This window comes from Gobius niger (genome assembly GCF_951799975.1).
Source record: "Gobius niger genome assembly, chromosome: 15".
NCBI lineage: Eukaryota > Metazoa > Chordata > Actinopteri > Gobiiformes > Gobiidae > Gobius > Gobius niger.
In genome coordinates, this window is record NC_136866.1 from 17226431 (window position 1) to 17242719 (window position 16289).

Sequence of the window (16289 nt, forward strand, 5' to 3'; positions counted from 1 at the left end):
AAAGCAGGAGGGGGTGTGGTGTCCCAGGTCCAGGATCATGCTGAGAACAGCCAGCTGCAGACAGGGCTTCGAAAGACACTTCCACAGCACTTTCTCTCAGGACACTGGCTACGTTTACATGGAGACCAAAAATCTGATCATGATCTGATTCCTGGAGTTTTCAGATTATTAACGAGATGTGCAAACAACATAATCTGATATTCATATAATCTGATTTCTTTCTGATCTTTAACACGTGTGCAGAAACTAACCAGGAAAATACAGCAAAGAGGCCAAATGATGTCTCAAAGATCAAATATTAAAGATATTATGAAAATATTGAAAGTATTTTGATTTTTGATTTTAAAAATTAACATAAAAAACAAAAATGTTATCAATGAAATAAATCTCTGATTTGTTTGTGTTTCAGTTGTAATAGTAGACTGATGCAGAATATTACTCTATCCTCAGCGTTGTGAGTTCAAGCCCCCAGCTGTGATTATTTACTGTTTAAATCATTGTTAATAGAAGTTGAAGCACAGTTTGAGCTATTTGTATTTTACTGCTACAATAACTGAAGAAAATAAGACATCGCTGACTGAGTCTGAACCCCAGACCTTTGGGTTACTAAATCTGTGCTGCATCCACTCGGCTCCACGCTACTGTCACATGGAGCAGTTTGACTCTGCAGGTAAAGGTGATCAAAGGGGTGGGGAGATAGTTTTGGATTCTCTGATTTCTGAAGAGAATGTAAACACATCAGATCTGATTATCGGGTTATCTGATTACTCCAGTATCTGACTTTTTAGACCAGGTAAACGTAGCAACTCTCTCTGCACACTCTCTCTGCACACTCTCTTCTGCACACTCTCTTCTGCACACTCTCTTCTGCACACTCTCTTCTGCACACTCTCTCTGTACACTCTCTCTGCACACTCTCTCTGCACACTCTCTTCTGCACACTCTCTTCTGCACACTCTCTCTGTACACTCTCTCTGCACACTCTCTCTGCACACTCTCTCTGCACACTCTCTCTGCACACTCTCTCAGTACACTCTCTCAGTACACTCTCTCAGCACATTCTCTCAGCACACTCTCTCAGCACACTCTCTCAGCACACTCTCTCAGCACACTCTCTCAGCACACTCTCTCAGCACACTCTCTCAGCACACTCTCTGAGTACACTCTCTCAGTACACTCTCTCAGTACACTCTCTCAGTACACTCTCTCTGTACACTCTCTCAGTACACTCTCTCAGCACACTCTCTCAGCACACTCTCTCAGCACACTCTCTCAGCACACTCTCTCAGCACACTCTCTCAGTACACTCTCTCAGCACACTCTCTCTGTACACTCTCTCAGTACACTCTCTCAGCACACTCTCTCAGCACACTCTCTCAGCACACTCTCTCAGCACACTCTCTCAGCACACTCTCTCAGCACACTCTCTCAGCACACTCTCTCAGCACACTCTCTCAGCACACTCTCTCAGTACACTCTCTCAGTACACTCTCTCAGTACACTCTCTCAGTACAGTACAGACCCAGGGCTTTGCATACGTTGATCGTGCTGAGACCTGTCTGAGATGATGACACCACCTTTCGCCCTTACATTGGGACCAGATGGGAAGACTAAAACTAAGAGGTAGAAAACGGATAGATTTTATACTTGCTGTAACTTTGTAAAAATATTGGTGCCATTATAGTGAGGAGGACATTTTCCATATGACCATAGGACCATCTTACTCCACCTAAGCATTTTTAAGATGGAACATAAGCTTTCCTACTCCTTTAGGGCCTTTGTTACTGTGTAGTGATTCTAATTCTGGGGGGGGGGGAAGTAATAAACATTTAATTAAGTTGTTTACAGCTTAATTAAATGTGCATTGCTCAGTTTTAGTTGTAGCCTATGACAGAGATTCCCACAGTCACCCTACTTTCATAGACTGGATCTGCCTTCAGTCCAGCTCCTGCGGTCAAACAAACAGGCTACACTGACAGAGCCTCAAAGCACAGCCTTGGCAAACCCTTTATCAGGACCATTAAATCATTGAACAAACTGCTGTCTAACTAAAGCTGACATTGGAGTGATACTGATGTAACATGTGACACACACATCAACGGCTGAAAGCTCACAAAAATAATGGGAGGTCCCCGTCTCCTGCCGTCGCCCCGCTCTGTGATCAGCCTGAGGCCACGCAAACGCATTTCCTTTGAATTTTGCTACAGTTTTCCGTTTACTCCCATTTTATTTCATCACTCTCTGACAACAACTGAAACCCCTGTTCACAGAAAGCGCTGTCACTAACCGGAAATGCTTACACCACAAAAATGGGTGGGGCTGAATAAGGTGAATTGCCCTTCAGTATAATTATATATTATATATATATACACAAGGGCGATTTATTTAAAAGTCGCCCCACAAAGCTGTTTACTGGTAAATCTAGCTCAGCACTGTGGTTTGAGAAACACATCATTTATACTGTTCAGTCCTTCACTCACACACCTTACAGAAAAACAATACCAACTGAACAGATTGGCCTCTTTCCATGTGAGCAGGACGGGGTACCATTCAAAGGTACCCCACAGAAAGTAGAGAGGAGAAAAAGTTGAGCTGCCTGGTGGGTCAAGAGACAACACTGAAAAGAGAGTCCTTTGGCCCAGCACAAAGAAATCATGAATCACACAAAGCATAGGAACTGAAACGTGTGGCTCAGATTATACTACACTGCGTTCCAAATTATTATGCAAATTGGATTTTTGTGTCAAAAAGGTAAAAAAAAAAACAATAATAATGAAACTCATGGATGGTATCGTGTCTTGGGGCTCTATGAATCACTGACATTAATCTCAGAGACCTGGGATGATTAGTTTTCAGGTTAAGCCCAGTTAAGGGAAAAACTGCTGAAAAAGGGTGTTCCACTTTATTATGCAGATCATCATTTTCAAGCAATATGGGAAAGAAAAAGGGTCTTTCTGCTGATAAAAAGCGTGAAATAGTTGAATGCCTTGGTCTGTATGAAAACCTTCGATATTTCATGAAAGATTAAGCATAATCATCATACTGATAAGAGATTTGTGGATGATTCAGAGCATACTCCGGTTTGTGCAGATAAAGGCACAATATGGACGGTTTCTGCCAGACAAACACATCAGATTAAGAGAACAGATGCTACAAAGCGGCATACAGGTATTTGAAGCTGCTGGTGCCTCTGGAGTCTCCCGAACATCAAGGTGTAGGACCCTCCAGAGGCTGCAGTTGTCCATAAACCTTCTATCCGGGCCTCCCCTAAACTGTTAATTGAATGTTTATGAACAGAAACGGCTGCAACGGGCTCAGAAATACATGAGGACTCATTTTCAAACAGTCTTGTTCACTGATGAGCGCCGTGTAGCCCTGGATGGTCAGATCAATGGAGTAGTGGATAGTTGGTGAATGGCCACAATGTCCCAACAAGGCTGCGACGTCAACAAGGAGGTGGCGGAGTCATGTTTTGGACCAAAATCATGAGGAGAGAGCTGGTCGGCCCCTTTAGGCCCTTTTAGGCTCCCTGAAGGTGTGAAAATTACCTTTGAAAAATATGTGGAGTTTCTGACTGACCACTGTCTTCTATGCTACAAAAAGAAGAGGCGTGCTTTCCATAACAAAATCCTCTTCATGCATGACAACGCACCATGTCCTGCTGTAAAGAATACCTCTGCATCACTGGCTGCTATGGGCATAAAAGGAGAGAAACTCATGATGTGGACCCCCTCCTCCCCCAACCCTGTTGAGAACCTTTGGAGCCTCAACAAAAAAAACTTCTATGAGGGTGGGAGGCAGTTTTCATCCAAACAGCAGCTCTGGGAGGCTATTCTGACATCCTGCATCCAAGAAATCCAAGCAGAAACTCTCCAAAAACTCACAAGTTTAATGGATTTAAGAATTTTGAAGCTGCTATCACACAAGGGCTCCTTTGGTAAAATATAACTTGACCTGTTAATATTTTATTGATTGAAATAGCTTTTGATTTCAGTAAATATGACCTCCTAATGCTACAAATTCAACATATGACAATTTTCTGTTAATTACAAGCTTTAAAATGTATTGAAACGATGACTTGCATAATAATTTGGAACAGTGGATTTTGAGGTTTTTACTATATTTATTTTTGAAAAAAATACTGTTATCACTAGGAATTTTTTTCCACCACATGTAAATGATCCTCTACCAGTTAAAGACTTGAAAATTATGCTGACTCTCATTTGAGTTGACAATTTAGAAAATCTTAGAAAAATGTCATTTGCATAATAATTTGGAACGCAGTGTAGTACTGTGATGTTTAGGTACCCAGCCCTGGGCAGGAGTTCTCACCAACAAACACTTTAGAAAATGTGTGAAATTCAAAACTTCAGAACGAGAGATGCAACGATCCAGCATTTTTTCTTCCGATACTGATGCTGGGGGTTTGAGTATCTACTGTTATCCGATACCAAAAGGCTTTCTTAAAAGTAGCTTGCCGTGTGTGAGAAGTGATCGTAATTCTCAATTATCAAACTAGAATCTTGCAAACGAGAAGATGTTTCCAAATCAAGGGTCTGTAAACGGCTACATGACAAGCTGGTATAGGTTACTAATATAAAACAACATTAATCTGATCATAACAAATAGGTTAGATCAGTTATTCTTTGCCTCCATTTCATTAAACCTAAAATAGAAACACTGAAGGCCAACGTACACCGAGACGCTTTGATATGAAGGACTTCTCTCACCGCTGCTCAAGGAGCTCCCTCCTCTTCCTCCTCTTCCTTCCGTTCACCGCAGAGTTTAGGCGACAAAGCGGAGGATTCTCTCCTCTGAAGCTGGAACTAAACCTGGTCCAGATCAGGTTATGGCTAAGGGTATGTTTCCATGGAGATCGACCCAGCCACAAAGTTATCCAGGAAGTAACCGGTGTGTGTTGACGCTTTGGTGCGCACTGGCCTCTACAGTGGACAATATGATCTTAATACTTTAGGTGAACCCGTCCCAGCCTTGATAGTTAAAAGTAACTCAATCATTAAGTTTATTCATGTCCATATTTATTGAGGTTTCGTTGGTGAAAGTTGTGTTTTTAAAACCGTGAGAGCTGGATATTTGTTTTCCAGTATAGGCTCCGCTATCCAACACCAGTATCGGATCAGTGCATCCTTATTCAGAACATATTTGTAATTGTTTCGAGTATAAAATGTACACGTAGTAACACAACAGAGAAAAAACTGATAAACTAAATTAAATAGTGTAAGTCTGACCTCTTTAAACACCGATTTAAAACAGATAAATTGCAAAGCCGACTGGCGTGTCCAAAAATAGCTCACCTGTCTGATGAAGAAGTCCCCGTGGATGAGGGAAACCAGGCCAAAGTTGGTGTATTTGAAGACATGGTCCATCAGCCACATCATCTTCCTCACCACCTGCAGAGGCACCACACGCTCAGACACTTCACCCAACGATACCACAGCTGCGGAAGCCCACGCCCCCCCCCCGTCTCCCCCCCCCCGTCCCAGGAGGATGGTGGATTTGGCCCAAAACCTCCACAGCAGGAGAATGTGACAGCTTGGTGGCAGAAGAGGGCGCTGATATCGTTTTGTTCTTAAATATTCAGTAGGTTTAGTGTGGGTTTGTTGTTGTCCTATGAAAGCCTTTGTCCTGGGATGCAGCGGTTGTGGGATTAATCCCGGCTCAGAAAGTGTGTCGTGTCCTTGGCCTAACCCTTGTGTGACGGTTCTGTCAGTGCATCATCCTCTGGACTCAAAGCGCAGCTGGAGTTCAGAAGTGATTCAGTTTAGCGGCTAATGATGAGGCTAATGATGAGGTTAATGTTAACTAACTTTGTCAGCTTATGTCGAGCCAGTACAAACGGCGGCAACAGTGACCCGATACTTCCTGTTTTCAAACTGTGAAAGGAGGAAATAGTCGTGGTTAACCTGCTGCCAAAACTCCGGCTGTTACAATGACGCCCACGCATCTTTGCAACAATTATTCCAACGCACATTTCCGTGTTATGTTGGAGCACGTCCAAAGTGAATGCCTCGTAATTCCCCAACATGGCAAGTATCACAGCTTTAAAGAGGGGGTATTATGCTTTTTTCAATAGCACACTGCAATGATGACGAAACCTTCTGTTGGTTTGTAAATGCAGTAAATTAGAAAAACTGCCTTGTATAAAATTGCTCTCTCAAAATGGCTGTAGTGAATGTCTTGAAATAGGCCTCTGTCTCTTTAAGAACCTCTGACTCTTTCCGACACGCCCCCTCCACACGCTGTCTGTGGTATCAGTAGGGAGGCGGCTCTGCTGAGGAGCAGTGGTTGGTTACTCGGCTGGTGACGAAAGCTCGGAGGCGTCTCCAGGAGGTGGGGGCGTTCCTAGGAGGACTCAGGCAAACCTGTCCCTAAAATGGCTGCCATCAGGCATGTTTTTAATGAGGGAATGACATAATAACATGATTTAAAGCTTAAAAAAGTCGATTTTGCATAATACCCCCCCTTTAAACACTCTTACATTAAAGGTGCACTATGCAACTTTTTAGGTGAAAAAAAAAAATCTTAATATTTGTGTGTATTTGACCTTGTAGTGACCAAGTGACTTTATTGGTGCAGCATGGCACCTTTGCTTACCCTCACACTGGTGTCTATGATGCTCCAGAATCAATTGTTTTGGGGTTTCTGGTACGAACCCATAAAAACAACTGATTCTGGAGCGTCATAAAAGGCTAAACTGTGAGGGTAAGCAAAGGTGCCATGCTGCATCCATAAAGTCACTTATTACAAGAAATATTAAGATATTTTTTTCACCTAAAAAGTTGCATAGTGCACCTTTAATATAATTTTGCATGTGTAAAAGTGTAAAAGACACATGATTTTGTTTGAAACAAAATGTAATATAAATATAATAATATCAGTACAGTCGCAAAGATCAATTTCCAGATTTTTTCAGAAACTTTCAATGGGAACTTTAGCTCAGAAAATTTTGCTGAATAAACAATTGTTGAACAGTTAGCTACCCATAAATAAAACACCGTCCTCTTCAAAGAGTGGGTCAGACGGTGAAGATGATTTCTTTGAGACTTCTCTGCTGTGACAGATATTTCAGTACAACAAACAAATCAAATGTTTATGCTTCAGTTAATCTGTCTGTAAAGAAGCAGCCTTCAGTTGGGTTAATTCCCTGTTTATTCCCATTAATTCCCATATATCCTGGTAATTCCAAAGGAAGTTTTCCACCGTTGAAAATTCCTGTAATTTTGCAACCCTTCTCATTTCATCTTTCCTTTGCTTCATTGTTCACATTAATAGGAATCCTGACCTGGGCCGCCTAAACTGTAAATGATCTACGTGCTGTAAAGGAGCTTAAAGTAAATGATAGTCAGTGTTGGGAATAACAGCGTTTGTAACTGTGTTAGATTTTCCAGTAATGAGAGATCTGCTCTGTTCTGTTCTGATCTGATCTGATCTGCTCCCATTTCCTGTCCGTCATCGAGTAAAGTAAATATTTATTCTGGGAGTTTAAAACAGGCTTATGTTTACTCCAACAGGCAGAGATAACATTTGTAAGCAACATTCCCAGCACTACATGATGCTGCACAGTCAGCCCTTTTGTTATTTGAACTTAAAGTGATAGTCTGTAAGTTTAAATGTTTTACACATTTGATTCAACAATTTGATGTACCACAAGTAATGTTAATGAACAACATATTTTCTAAAGTCCCTCCCTTTGCTGATCTCAGACAGTAATCCAAATCTCTGGGTTTCACGTTGACCAATGAGACGAGCTTTCCTGTCAGGTCCAATCAGGAGGAGGGAGGGAGCTTGACCATTTGCTTTCAAAGGTTTGCTCTCCCTCTCCTCATTTTTCAAACTCGGGAGTGGCTTTCTGGTCCATTCAGGACTGGAATTATTTACTTTCACATTTCAATCCCACTCTCTCCCGTCACTTTGCAATCTTACAGACGATCTCTTTAAAGCTTGGCTCGTAGAGCTGTGCAATACCTGATCTTGGGTTGGTAAAAGGTTTTTCTCTGATCCAAACACTCACAACCAAAGTTCCAGCAACTGCACAATCAAATCCTAAGTAGTGCTAGTGCTGCCTGCAGTATTAAAGCTCACAGACTCAACTATGGAGGTACTGAGCTTTCAAATGAGCTATGGCACGCACAGTGAGTGTGTTTACAAGGGCTTGAGTTTCCCGATTATAAAAACACAAAAATAGCAGTTTCCCGGTTTTGAGAAACACGGATTTTCCATCAGTAACTGGGATGTAACTTCACGTATACGCTATTTTTCAGTTTTAAAGGTTCTATATCATGCAAAATCGACTCTTTGGAGCTTTTAGCCATGTTGTTATGCTATTTCCTTATCAAAAACACCCCCAGAGTGGTTTGTGGCTTCATTCACGCAGCTCTCAGTAATCCTCCTGAATCCTGCTCTCTGAGCAGCTGCTCCTCCCTCTCCTCGTGAACGACTGAGTGTTCAGTTGTGTCGTAACAGCGGAACGGAAGTGCTCGAAGTCTGTAATGTAATGTCTTAATTCTATGCTTACGGCCTGATTTTAATTTGTAAAACAGCTTTTTCATTATTTCTGTCGTAAGAGAGAAACAAAGAGTAAAAAATAGAAAAAAAAAAAGAAAAAAAAAAAAGGATGTGCCCGAGGTGCTTCCAGGTCAGCTATGGCCAAAACAAACACATCGCGTCTGAACAGATCAGTCATGTTTGCGCTGCAGCTGAAGATGGAGCTCGTTACCTATTCTGGACACCTGTTTTTTATTCTTAACTAACGATAATGTCACGGAGAAAAAGAAGCGCGTTTGGCTACGAGGACGAGGAGTTTATATTCAACCCTTTTCAGGAAGAGGCCACTCAGCTGTTTTTTTCTCCGGGATTCAGCGACTATCAGCCAAAATATTGTTTTTCTGTGACTGTCTCTGATGGATGTTTGGTGAACCTTCGTCAGAATCAAAGTGGATTAACTTTTATAACCAACGCGAGTCCCATAATGTAAACAGCGATGGACCAGAGCGGTGAGTCAGTCCAAACGCGGGTTAGCTTGTGTGTTAGCATATTAGCATGTGTGTTAGCCATTTATGAAGCTGTGTTGCAGATGTCAACTCCGTATCACTGCATCGTGAAGTAACTTCACTTATTGTTGTTTATTTATATTACGGTAAAGTTGTATGCGCGGAGAGAGGGGGCGGAGTTAACTGAATCGAAGCGTTGTGTCTTCCGGGTTCGAAAAATACCTCCAGAAAACACTTATATTTATCACAAAAATGAGTGCTCCATAATGGTAGAGGTACAATATATCATATAAATGCCTATACTTAACTTTGGAATGGCTAAAATAGCATGATATAGCCCCTTTAAGAAACTTCCCATTTCTAGCGCTTCGAACCTTCTCCCAGTGCTCCCTGGTCCGCGTCGGTGATATTGATCCATAATCTGCCATTGCCGTCGTTGTCGTCTGCTGTAGCTCAGGATGTCGTGGATGAGCAAAACATTTAGCCCAAAGTGGGCAAAAGAACAAACCCCGCAATAAGCCACATATTTATGCTCTTAATATTTTCACCGCATTGTGCTCCAAAATATACATTTTCTTTGTTTGATCATGTGAACAAGGGATTTGAGTTTCCCGATTTCCCAGTGACATATAAACACAACATCCTGAAAACTGCCATAACCGAAATATATCTAATAACCGGGAATTTCAAGCCCTTATAAACACACTCAGTGATAATAAGTAGGCTCAAAACCAAGTATTTTTCTCAATGCATGATAACACCTCGATTATATACTTCCTCCTTTGTCATTTTGGCACTTTGTCTCCGATCTGACAAGTAAAATAAGAACAATCTTTTATTCAAATGGATGTTGTTTCAAGTCCTTGTTAGCGCAGAGTCGGCAGCAGCTAAACAAACGGAGCTTCAGGAGCCACTGACACGAAATGAGGAAGTTACCTTGTTTCAACAGAAATGAGGAAGTCGACAGCACTACAGTAGTTTTGATTCTCGCCTCACTGAGACCGTACAACGGGAAGTGGCTACTCTTACTCTGTCCAGTCGCAAAAGCTTGATTTCGACATGACAAAGGTTAGGTTAAAAGTTCAAGCACAACTGGGATCAAAACATTGAAAGTATTGAAAGCAGGAACCGAAAATGTTTTTAAATCTTCAGAGGTTTTGATGCTGTTGGTCCTGGGATGGCATTACCCTCTTAACCCCCCCCCCCCCCTGCTGGTGTTGGTGCTCACCGTGCCCTTGTCCTGTAGGCACATCATGAGCGTGCACACGTCTCCGGTGGACTGATGGTTGACGATCACCATGGCCTCCTCCTCAGAGATGGGCCGCACGTCATCACCCCATTCCGTTACTGTGGGCACACACAGGACAGAGCTCGGTTATTAGGAAAACAAACAGTGTGACGAGGAGAACACTGGGAGAAAGCGGCGTGTCGGTGTGGCGCTGGGAGCCCGCGGCATGTGTACAGTACGGTTTGGCAATATCACTGTTTGTTTAAGAAAAGAGGACGTGCATTTGAGCTGGAAAGGAGACGGCAGCGCTGTAAAGGAGGACTTGGTTTGATAAACATTACACACAATTAAAAAGATTCCGTCGCAATACTAAGATTTCAAACTCAGTCTAGATATTGACCCCTTAACCCCCGCCTGAACCGAGCACAGTTTCTCCGGTCTGGCCTCACCCGAATCGAAAAGCTTCCCGAACAAAGTGAATGGCGACAAAAATGAGACGAAGACGGGGATGAAAATGTGACGCAAACCTGGCCAAAAATGTGACGAAAACGCAACAAAAAAGCCTTAGAAAAGGGACAAAAAGCGATGAAAATGTGGGGAAAAAATGTGACGAAAAAGACACAAAAGAGTAACAGAAAAGTGACAAAAAAAAGTGACGAAACACAAAAGTAAGTAAGTAAAAGTAACAGAAAAGTGACACAGAACGATGAAAATGTGGGGGAAAAAATGTAACAAAAACAAAAAAAGATCCATTTAGATGAGTTTTATAGGTAAGGCATAGGCTGTGACCTCGGACTGGGCGATATGGCCAAAAAAAAAATTACGACTTTAATCAATTTTATTTGAACTAAACTTTCAAAAGTCTCCTGATCTTTGAAGAAAACTGCTCAGAGTCCAGCTCATTAATATTTTATAATGTCGCTACAATTAGGCCCATTAAAGGGACTATACAGAGTTTAAAAATGTCAAGTAGTATCAAGAAGTATTTTCCTCCTCCATGTCCTAATGTGTAGAATGACCCCAGACTTATTCACCACAAATACCTCTAAAATCCTGCACTGTCACTGAAAAAGGTGTTAATTCGGGTCCGAAATTCCGTCATGCACGAGCTTAATATAGAAGGTGCAGTTACACGTATGACCCGAGGTGGCAGTAGTGAGTATAAAATGACTAACTTCATTTAACATAACATAACATAACATAACCCCTTTATTTAAAAAGGTTATTTCTGTTTTAGATATTCCTTGGGCGGCACGGTAGCGCAGCGGTTAGTGCTCTCGCTTCACAGCTAGAAGGTCCGGGTTCGATTCCCACCAGGACGGGGCCTTTCTGTGTGGAGTTTGCATGTTCTCCCCGTGTCTGCGTAGGTTTCCTCCGGGCACTCCGGTTTCCCCTACCACTAAAAACATGCACAATAGGCCAGGATGAATCATGTGTGTGAGTGAAGGTGGTGGTCAGAGGGTCCGTTGGCGCAGACGTGTGTAGTCGCGAAAGCGCCTCTGACAGTTTCCCCCCAGGGGAAACTGAAGCTACAAACGTAGCTTTCCACCACCGAGTATGGAGTGAATGTACAATTGTCTCATGTAAAGCGCTTTGTGACTATATGTCTGTGAAAGGCGCTATATAAATAAAGATCTTCTTCTTCTTCTTCTTCTTGCCTGTTCTCAGAAATAACACCTCTTAATAAGCCATAATAAGGTGTTTTCAGAAGTGCTTCATGTCTCTGCTGTGATTGACAAGCGTCTCCATGGAGACTCAAGGCAAAGGGGCGGAGTTAAATGGTCCGCTCAGAGCAGAGTGAGAGGGGGTGAAGGCGGGGGTTAAAACAAACCCGATACTCCATACAAGCTCAATAGAAAGGTAATTGGCACAGAGGTGAACAGCAGTTTCCTTCAGGTCTATGCAGCTCCACTCATCTGACTTCAGCTAAAGATCAAGAATATTCACAAACTGTTGATGAAATGTTGACAAAGCGCTTTCTCTGTTAAGGCGGAGCCAGCTCAGTAATGTGTGCGTCCACATGGATTGACTGAGGTCTGAAAACGCCGCGATACCAAAGGAAATACAACAAGACTGTAGATAGCACTTTCTGAATTATAACCAAAAACACGTATGAAACTTCTCAATGGATTTACGATCTACAGAAGAGACGAGGATTTATTCTTCAGACTCACGGCACTAAAGCAGAAACACTTTTACTGTCAGTCCAAACAATTAATATGAATAAATTAATAAATAATCGGATGACTTCTAATGCTTTTTAATAAAGAGCAGAGAGTACAGATAGTGTATTAGTTTTCGTATTGATTATCTGCTTGGTGACACATCAAGTCAGAAGGTTTTCCTCAATGTCAGACTGATTCATAGTTTATCACATTTGGAAACTTAACTTGAGGTTTCTTTTTGAATTGACTAAAGGATTCCAGATGGTCCCAGCCCCAGTATTCAGAAGCACAGGTCACATTCTTACAGGTGAGCACGTGTACTCCCAAGTCCAGTAACTAGAGGAATAGTTATAGCTGTGGTAATAACTCGCAGGGATCTGTAATAAAGATAGAGATGCATTGGTACAAGACTCTTCTAAACGAAAACACGATGTTCCTGTAGCATGTCCCCTCTGTGTCAACTTTCTAAAAATAAGACTTGGCACATAGTCTCAATGCAAACAGCCAGCAGCAATGTTTCTATAGCCCCTGGAGTCACAACGGCATTGGTGTATGAGCGCAGCGGCAGTACATGAAATGCACTGCAAGAAGGAAACTGTAGTTTGCAGATCAGTGTGTCCCACAGCTGCACAGCTCATGCCAACACCTGTGACACACTGCGCACACGGCACTGTGCCCATCTACCCTTGGCCCTAGGGGGCGCCCCGACGACTGATGGCCAGGCAGAACGCACCGGCAGTAGCATGTGCACACAGAGGAGTGCTACATGCTCCTCTTGGTCCTGACAGAGGGCACGTGGGGGAGGGGGGGAGCACTTTTGGAGAGATGACAGTGTGACAGGAGCTGCAGGCTAAAACACTGAAGCCCGGTCTGTCAACTGTTCATGAGCTAAGCATTATTTTGGGTCAAGTTCAAAGCAAGGTTAAAAAGAGTATAATCCTGTTAACAGCACTCCTCCATAACATCTAAGGCTTGTCCCAGACCTCACAACCGAGCACTGCACTGATGTTTGATTCCTCCAACGCCATAACCTCACAAAGACCTTAGCACTGTGGGGCCAGTCTGGAGTGGCTTGGACGAACTATAGCGGACCCCATGCCATAATATTATTTAATATTGTTCAAAACAAAGGGTCTCCTTCAGCAATGTTTTCTTGAGAAAGTTTGTAAGTAGCACTTTAAAGGGACTATACAGAGTTTAAAAATGTTAAAACTAATTATTTTCCTGCCCCTACATGTTCCAGCCATGTCCTAATGTGTAGAATGAGCTCAGACCTGTTCACCACAACTGCCTCTAAAATCCTGCACTGTTAATATAGAGACCGCAGTTACGCAAAAGACCTGAGGTGGCAGTAGTGAGTATAAAAATGACCAACTTGCATCTAGTCCCTTTGGGACTTTCTGGAGAATGGGTCCAATTCAAGTGTTCTGAAGAAGCTACATCTCGTCTTAAAGAAAGAACAAACCACTACTTAGGATAACCACGCCTCCTCATTAGCATAACCACTCCTCTTTGGCATAACCACTCCTCCTCATTAGCATAATCACTCCAAGTGCGGGCTAGTGCCACTTAAACATTATTTACAGCCAAGTTTGAAAATAATGGTCTCCATTGTGTAATTGGATGTACAATATCCCTCTGTCCCTTTGTCTTTTCTGTCAGCGTAGTATTTACTCTCACGGACAATTAAAGGGGTAACTGCAGTCTCTATATTAAGCTCGTGCATGACGGCACTTCAGACCCGAGTTAACACCTTTTTGAGTGACAGTGCAGGATTTTAGAGGCAGTTGTGGTGAACAGGTCTGAGCTCATTCTACACATTAGGACATGGCTGGAACATGTAAGGGGAGGAAAATACTAAACTTTTACATTTTTAAACTCCGTATAGTCCCTTTAATGAGTAAAAACCGCAACACGCTACGACCCCTGCAGTGGCGCTTATGGCCTCTAGGGGGACATTTAGAGTAAATGTGTAGCAGCAAAGGCTCTTTTTGGGAGGTGCCAATGTGTATAAAAGGAGGAGGTAAATAAACATTTACTTAAGGTTTAAGTAATGTTTGCTTTGCTTCTTTTTCTAATACAGAAAATCCTCCCAGGGTTGGATTATGGATGAGATGAACCTTATTTTAATTTTAAGTCAATGTTGACAAGATTTGGGACTTTGGGTGGTTCTCACTGCTGCCTGTTGGGCCACTGGCTTATCCATTATTTAAATCTCAGGTCCCAAAAGGTTAAGCCCAAAATGCAGGATGTCACAAGAAAATGACAGAATAATAATTACAGTCAAATTGAAATTGCAATTTAAATGGCTGCTGTTACCAAACCTCACAAACTACAATTATTTTTGGTAAATGCCAAAAATAAATAAATAAATAAAAAAAAAAAACATTTTTCAGTTTCAACAGTTAGTGCACATCTTAAACATGGTTATGTTGCAAATATGATCACAAATATTGTCATTCTATATGTTTGAAGTTGTTCAGGGTGTAGTAGTGCTCATTTATATGACTTTAGTAAATAGTAGTATGTTTCTACCGTGGACTTTGTAGACAAAGAAAAACTGATGTGTGCACCGCTGAGTATTTTTAGACTCTTAAATGAGTGCAGTGTTTTCTTTGGTGGTCTGACGGGTTCACTTCTCAACACCGTCTTAGACTGAAACACGTACTTTATGAACTCATGTGAGCAATGGTGATGTATGGAGGGTCTGTGAGAGCTAGAAACGAGTTTGGGAAGCAGCTCAGAGATTTGACTGACCTCTGACTTTAATGGTTTGCAAACGGGAGGATTCAGGGAGGGCAGCTTTAATGATAGCACTAAAAGACACAATATGAGCAGAAGTATTGGGGTGTAGTGTGAGGTTCCTCATGCGTATGCAGAGTTACCATCATTATGTCATTCTAACAGGTGAGCACCAGCTGCATGTCAGCATGTGACGTTACAAAGCCCTTAGCTAAATAATAGTGACCCAGGAGTCTGACGGTGAGAGTCAGTCTGTCCAAAACACACAGTATATGTTCTGGATTTGGTCTGTTTACTCTGGCTCCAGTCTTCTCTAATAAATAAATCACCAAATAGAGACGAGGTCATTACAACAGTACAGTCAATGCAGACGCTTCAGACGATTCCGTGAGCTGGAGATGCCACTGTATTTCTGTCCGAAAAGTAGAGAGACCGCTCGGTTATAATCATCCGCCCTATAGCCATCGATAAGAACACCCAGGGCGGCGTTAAAGAGACACAACAAATGCATCATATTTGGATTAATCCATCACCATCATGCGCCTCTTTAAAACACTCCACGTACCTTTCAGCACATTATGCTAACCACCCAAGCAGCTGCTGGGTCACTGAAAGGTCAAATATGCACTAATGTTTACTTTTTGGTCCCTCCGGCGTGTACTGGGTCATCCCGGGGCCCACTTCCTGGGGGAGGGACAAAGAGGCATCGATATGTAGGGGCAGCGGTTCTACTCCGAGTTCTTCAACTTAAGGATGCAGCGAAGGAAACTCATTTCAGCCGCCTCTATCCGCAATCTCATCCTTTCAGTCATGACCCAGATGTCATGAAACAGGTGAGGGTAGGAACATAGATTGACCGGGAAATCGAGAGCTTTGACTTTTGACTAGAGATACACCGATCCAGCTTTTTTTTTACTTCTGACACCAATACTTGGGCTTTGTGTACCTGCCGATATCCGATATTAACCGATACAAAGAGACTTTCTTACAAAGTAATTGTACCAGTGAATTGACTCTGGTCACCAGAGTCAATTCCATTTCCCACAGCGGTTCATAAGCAAGCAAACAGGAAGCGGATTAAACCAATCAGAGAAGGGCATCTGCCGTTGATGTGGTGTTATTGGGGTTTTGCGTTAATATTCG

At 42.4% G+C, this 16289-nt stretch overlaps 1 protein-coding gene across 1 annotated transcript in view; it reads right to left on the reverse strand.

The window, feature by feature from the left end:
- The window catches only part of lpgat1 (lysophosphatidylglycerol acyltransferase 1), a 48267-nt gene that overhangs the window by 18316 nt on the left and 13662 nt on the right, over positions 1–16289 (reverse strand). The window contains exons 3-4 of the mRNA XM_079572798.1: positions 10240–10358; positions 5316–5411 (exon numbers count right to left, since the gene is read on the reverse strand). Coding sequence (XP_079428924.1) covers positions 5316–5411; positions 10240–10358 — 215 coding nt within the window. The remainder of the gene's footprint in view (positions 1–5315; positions 5412–10239; positions 10359–16289) is intronic.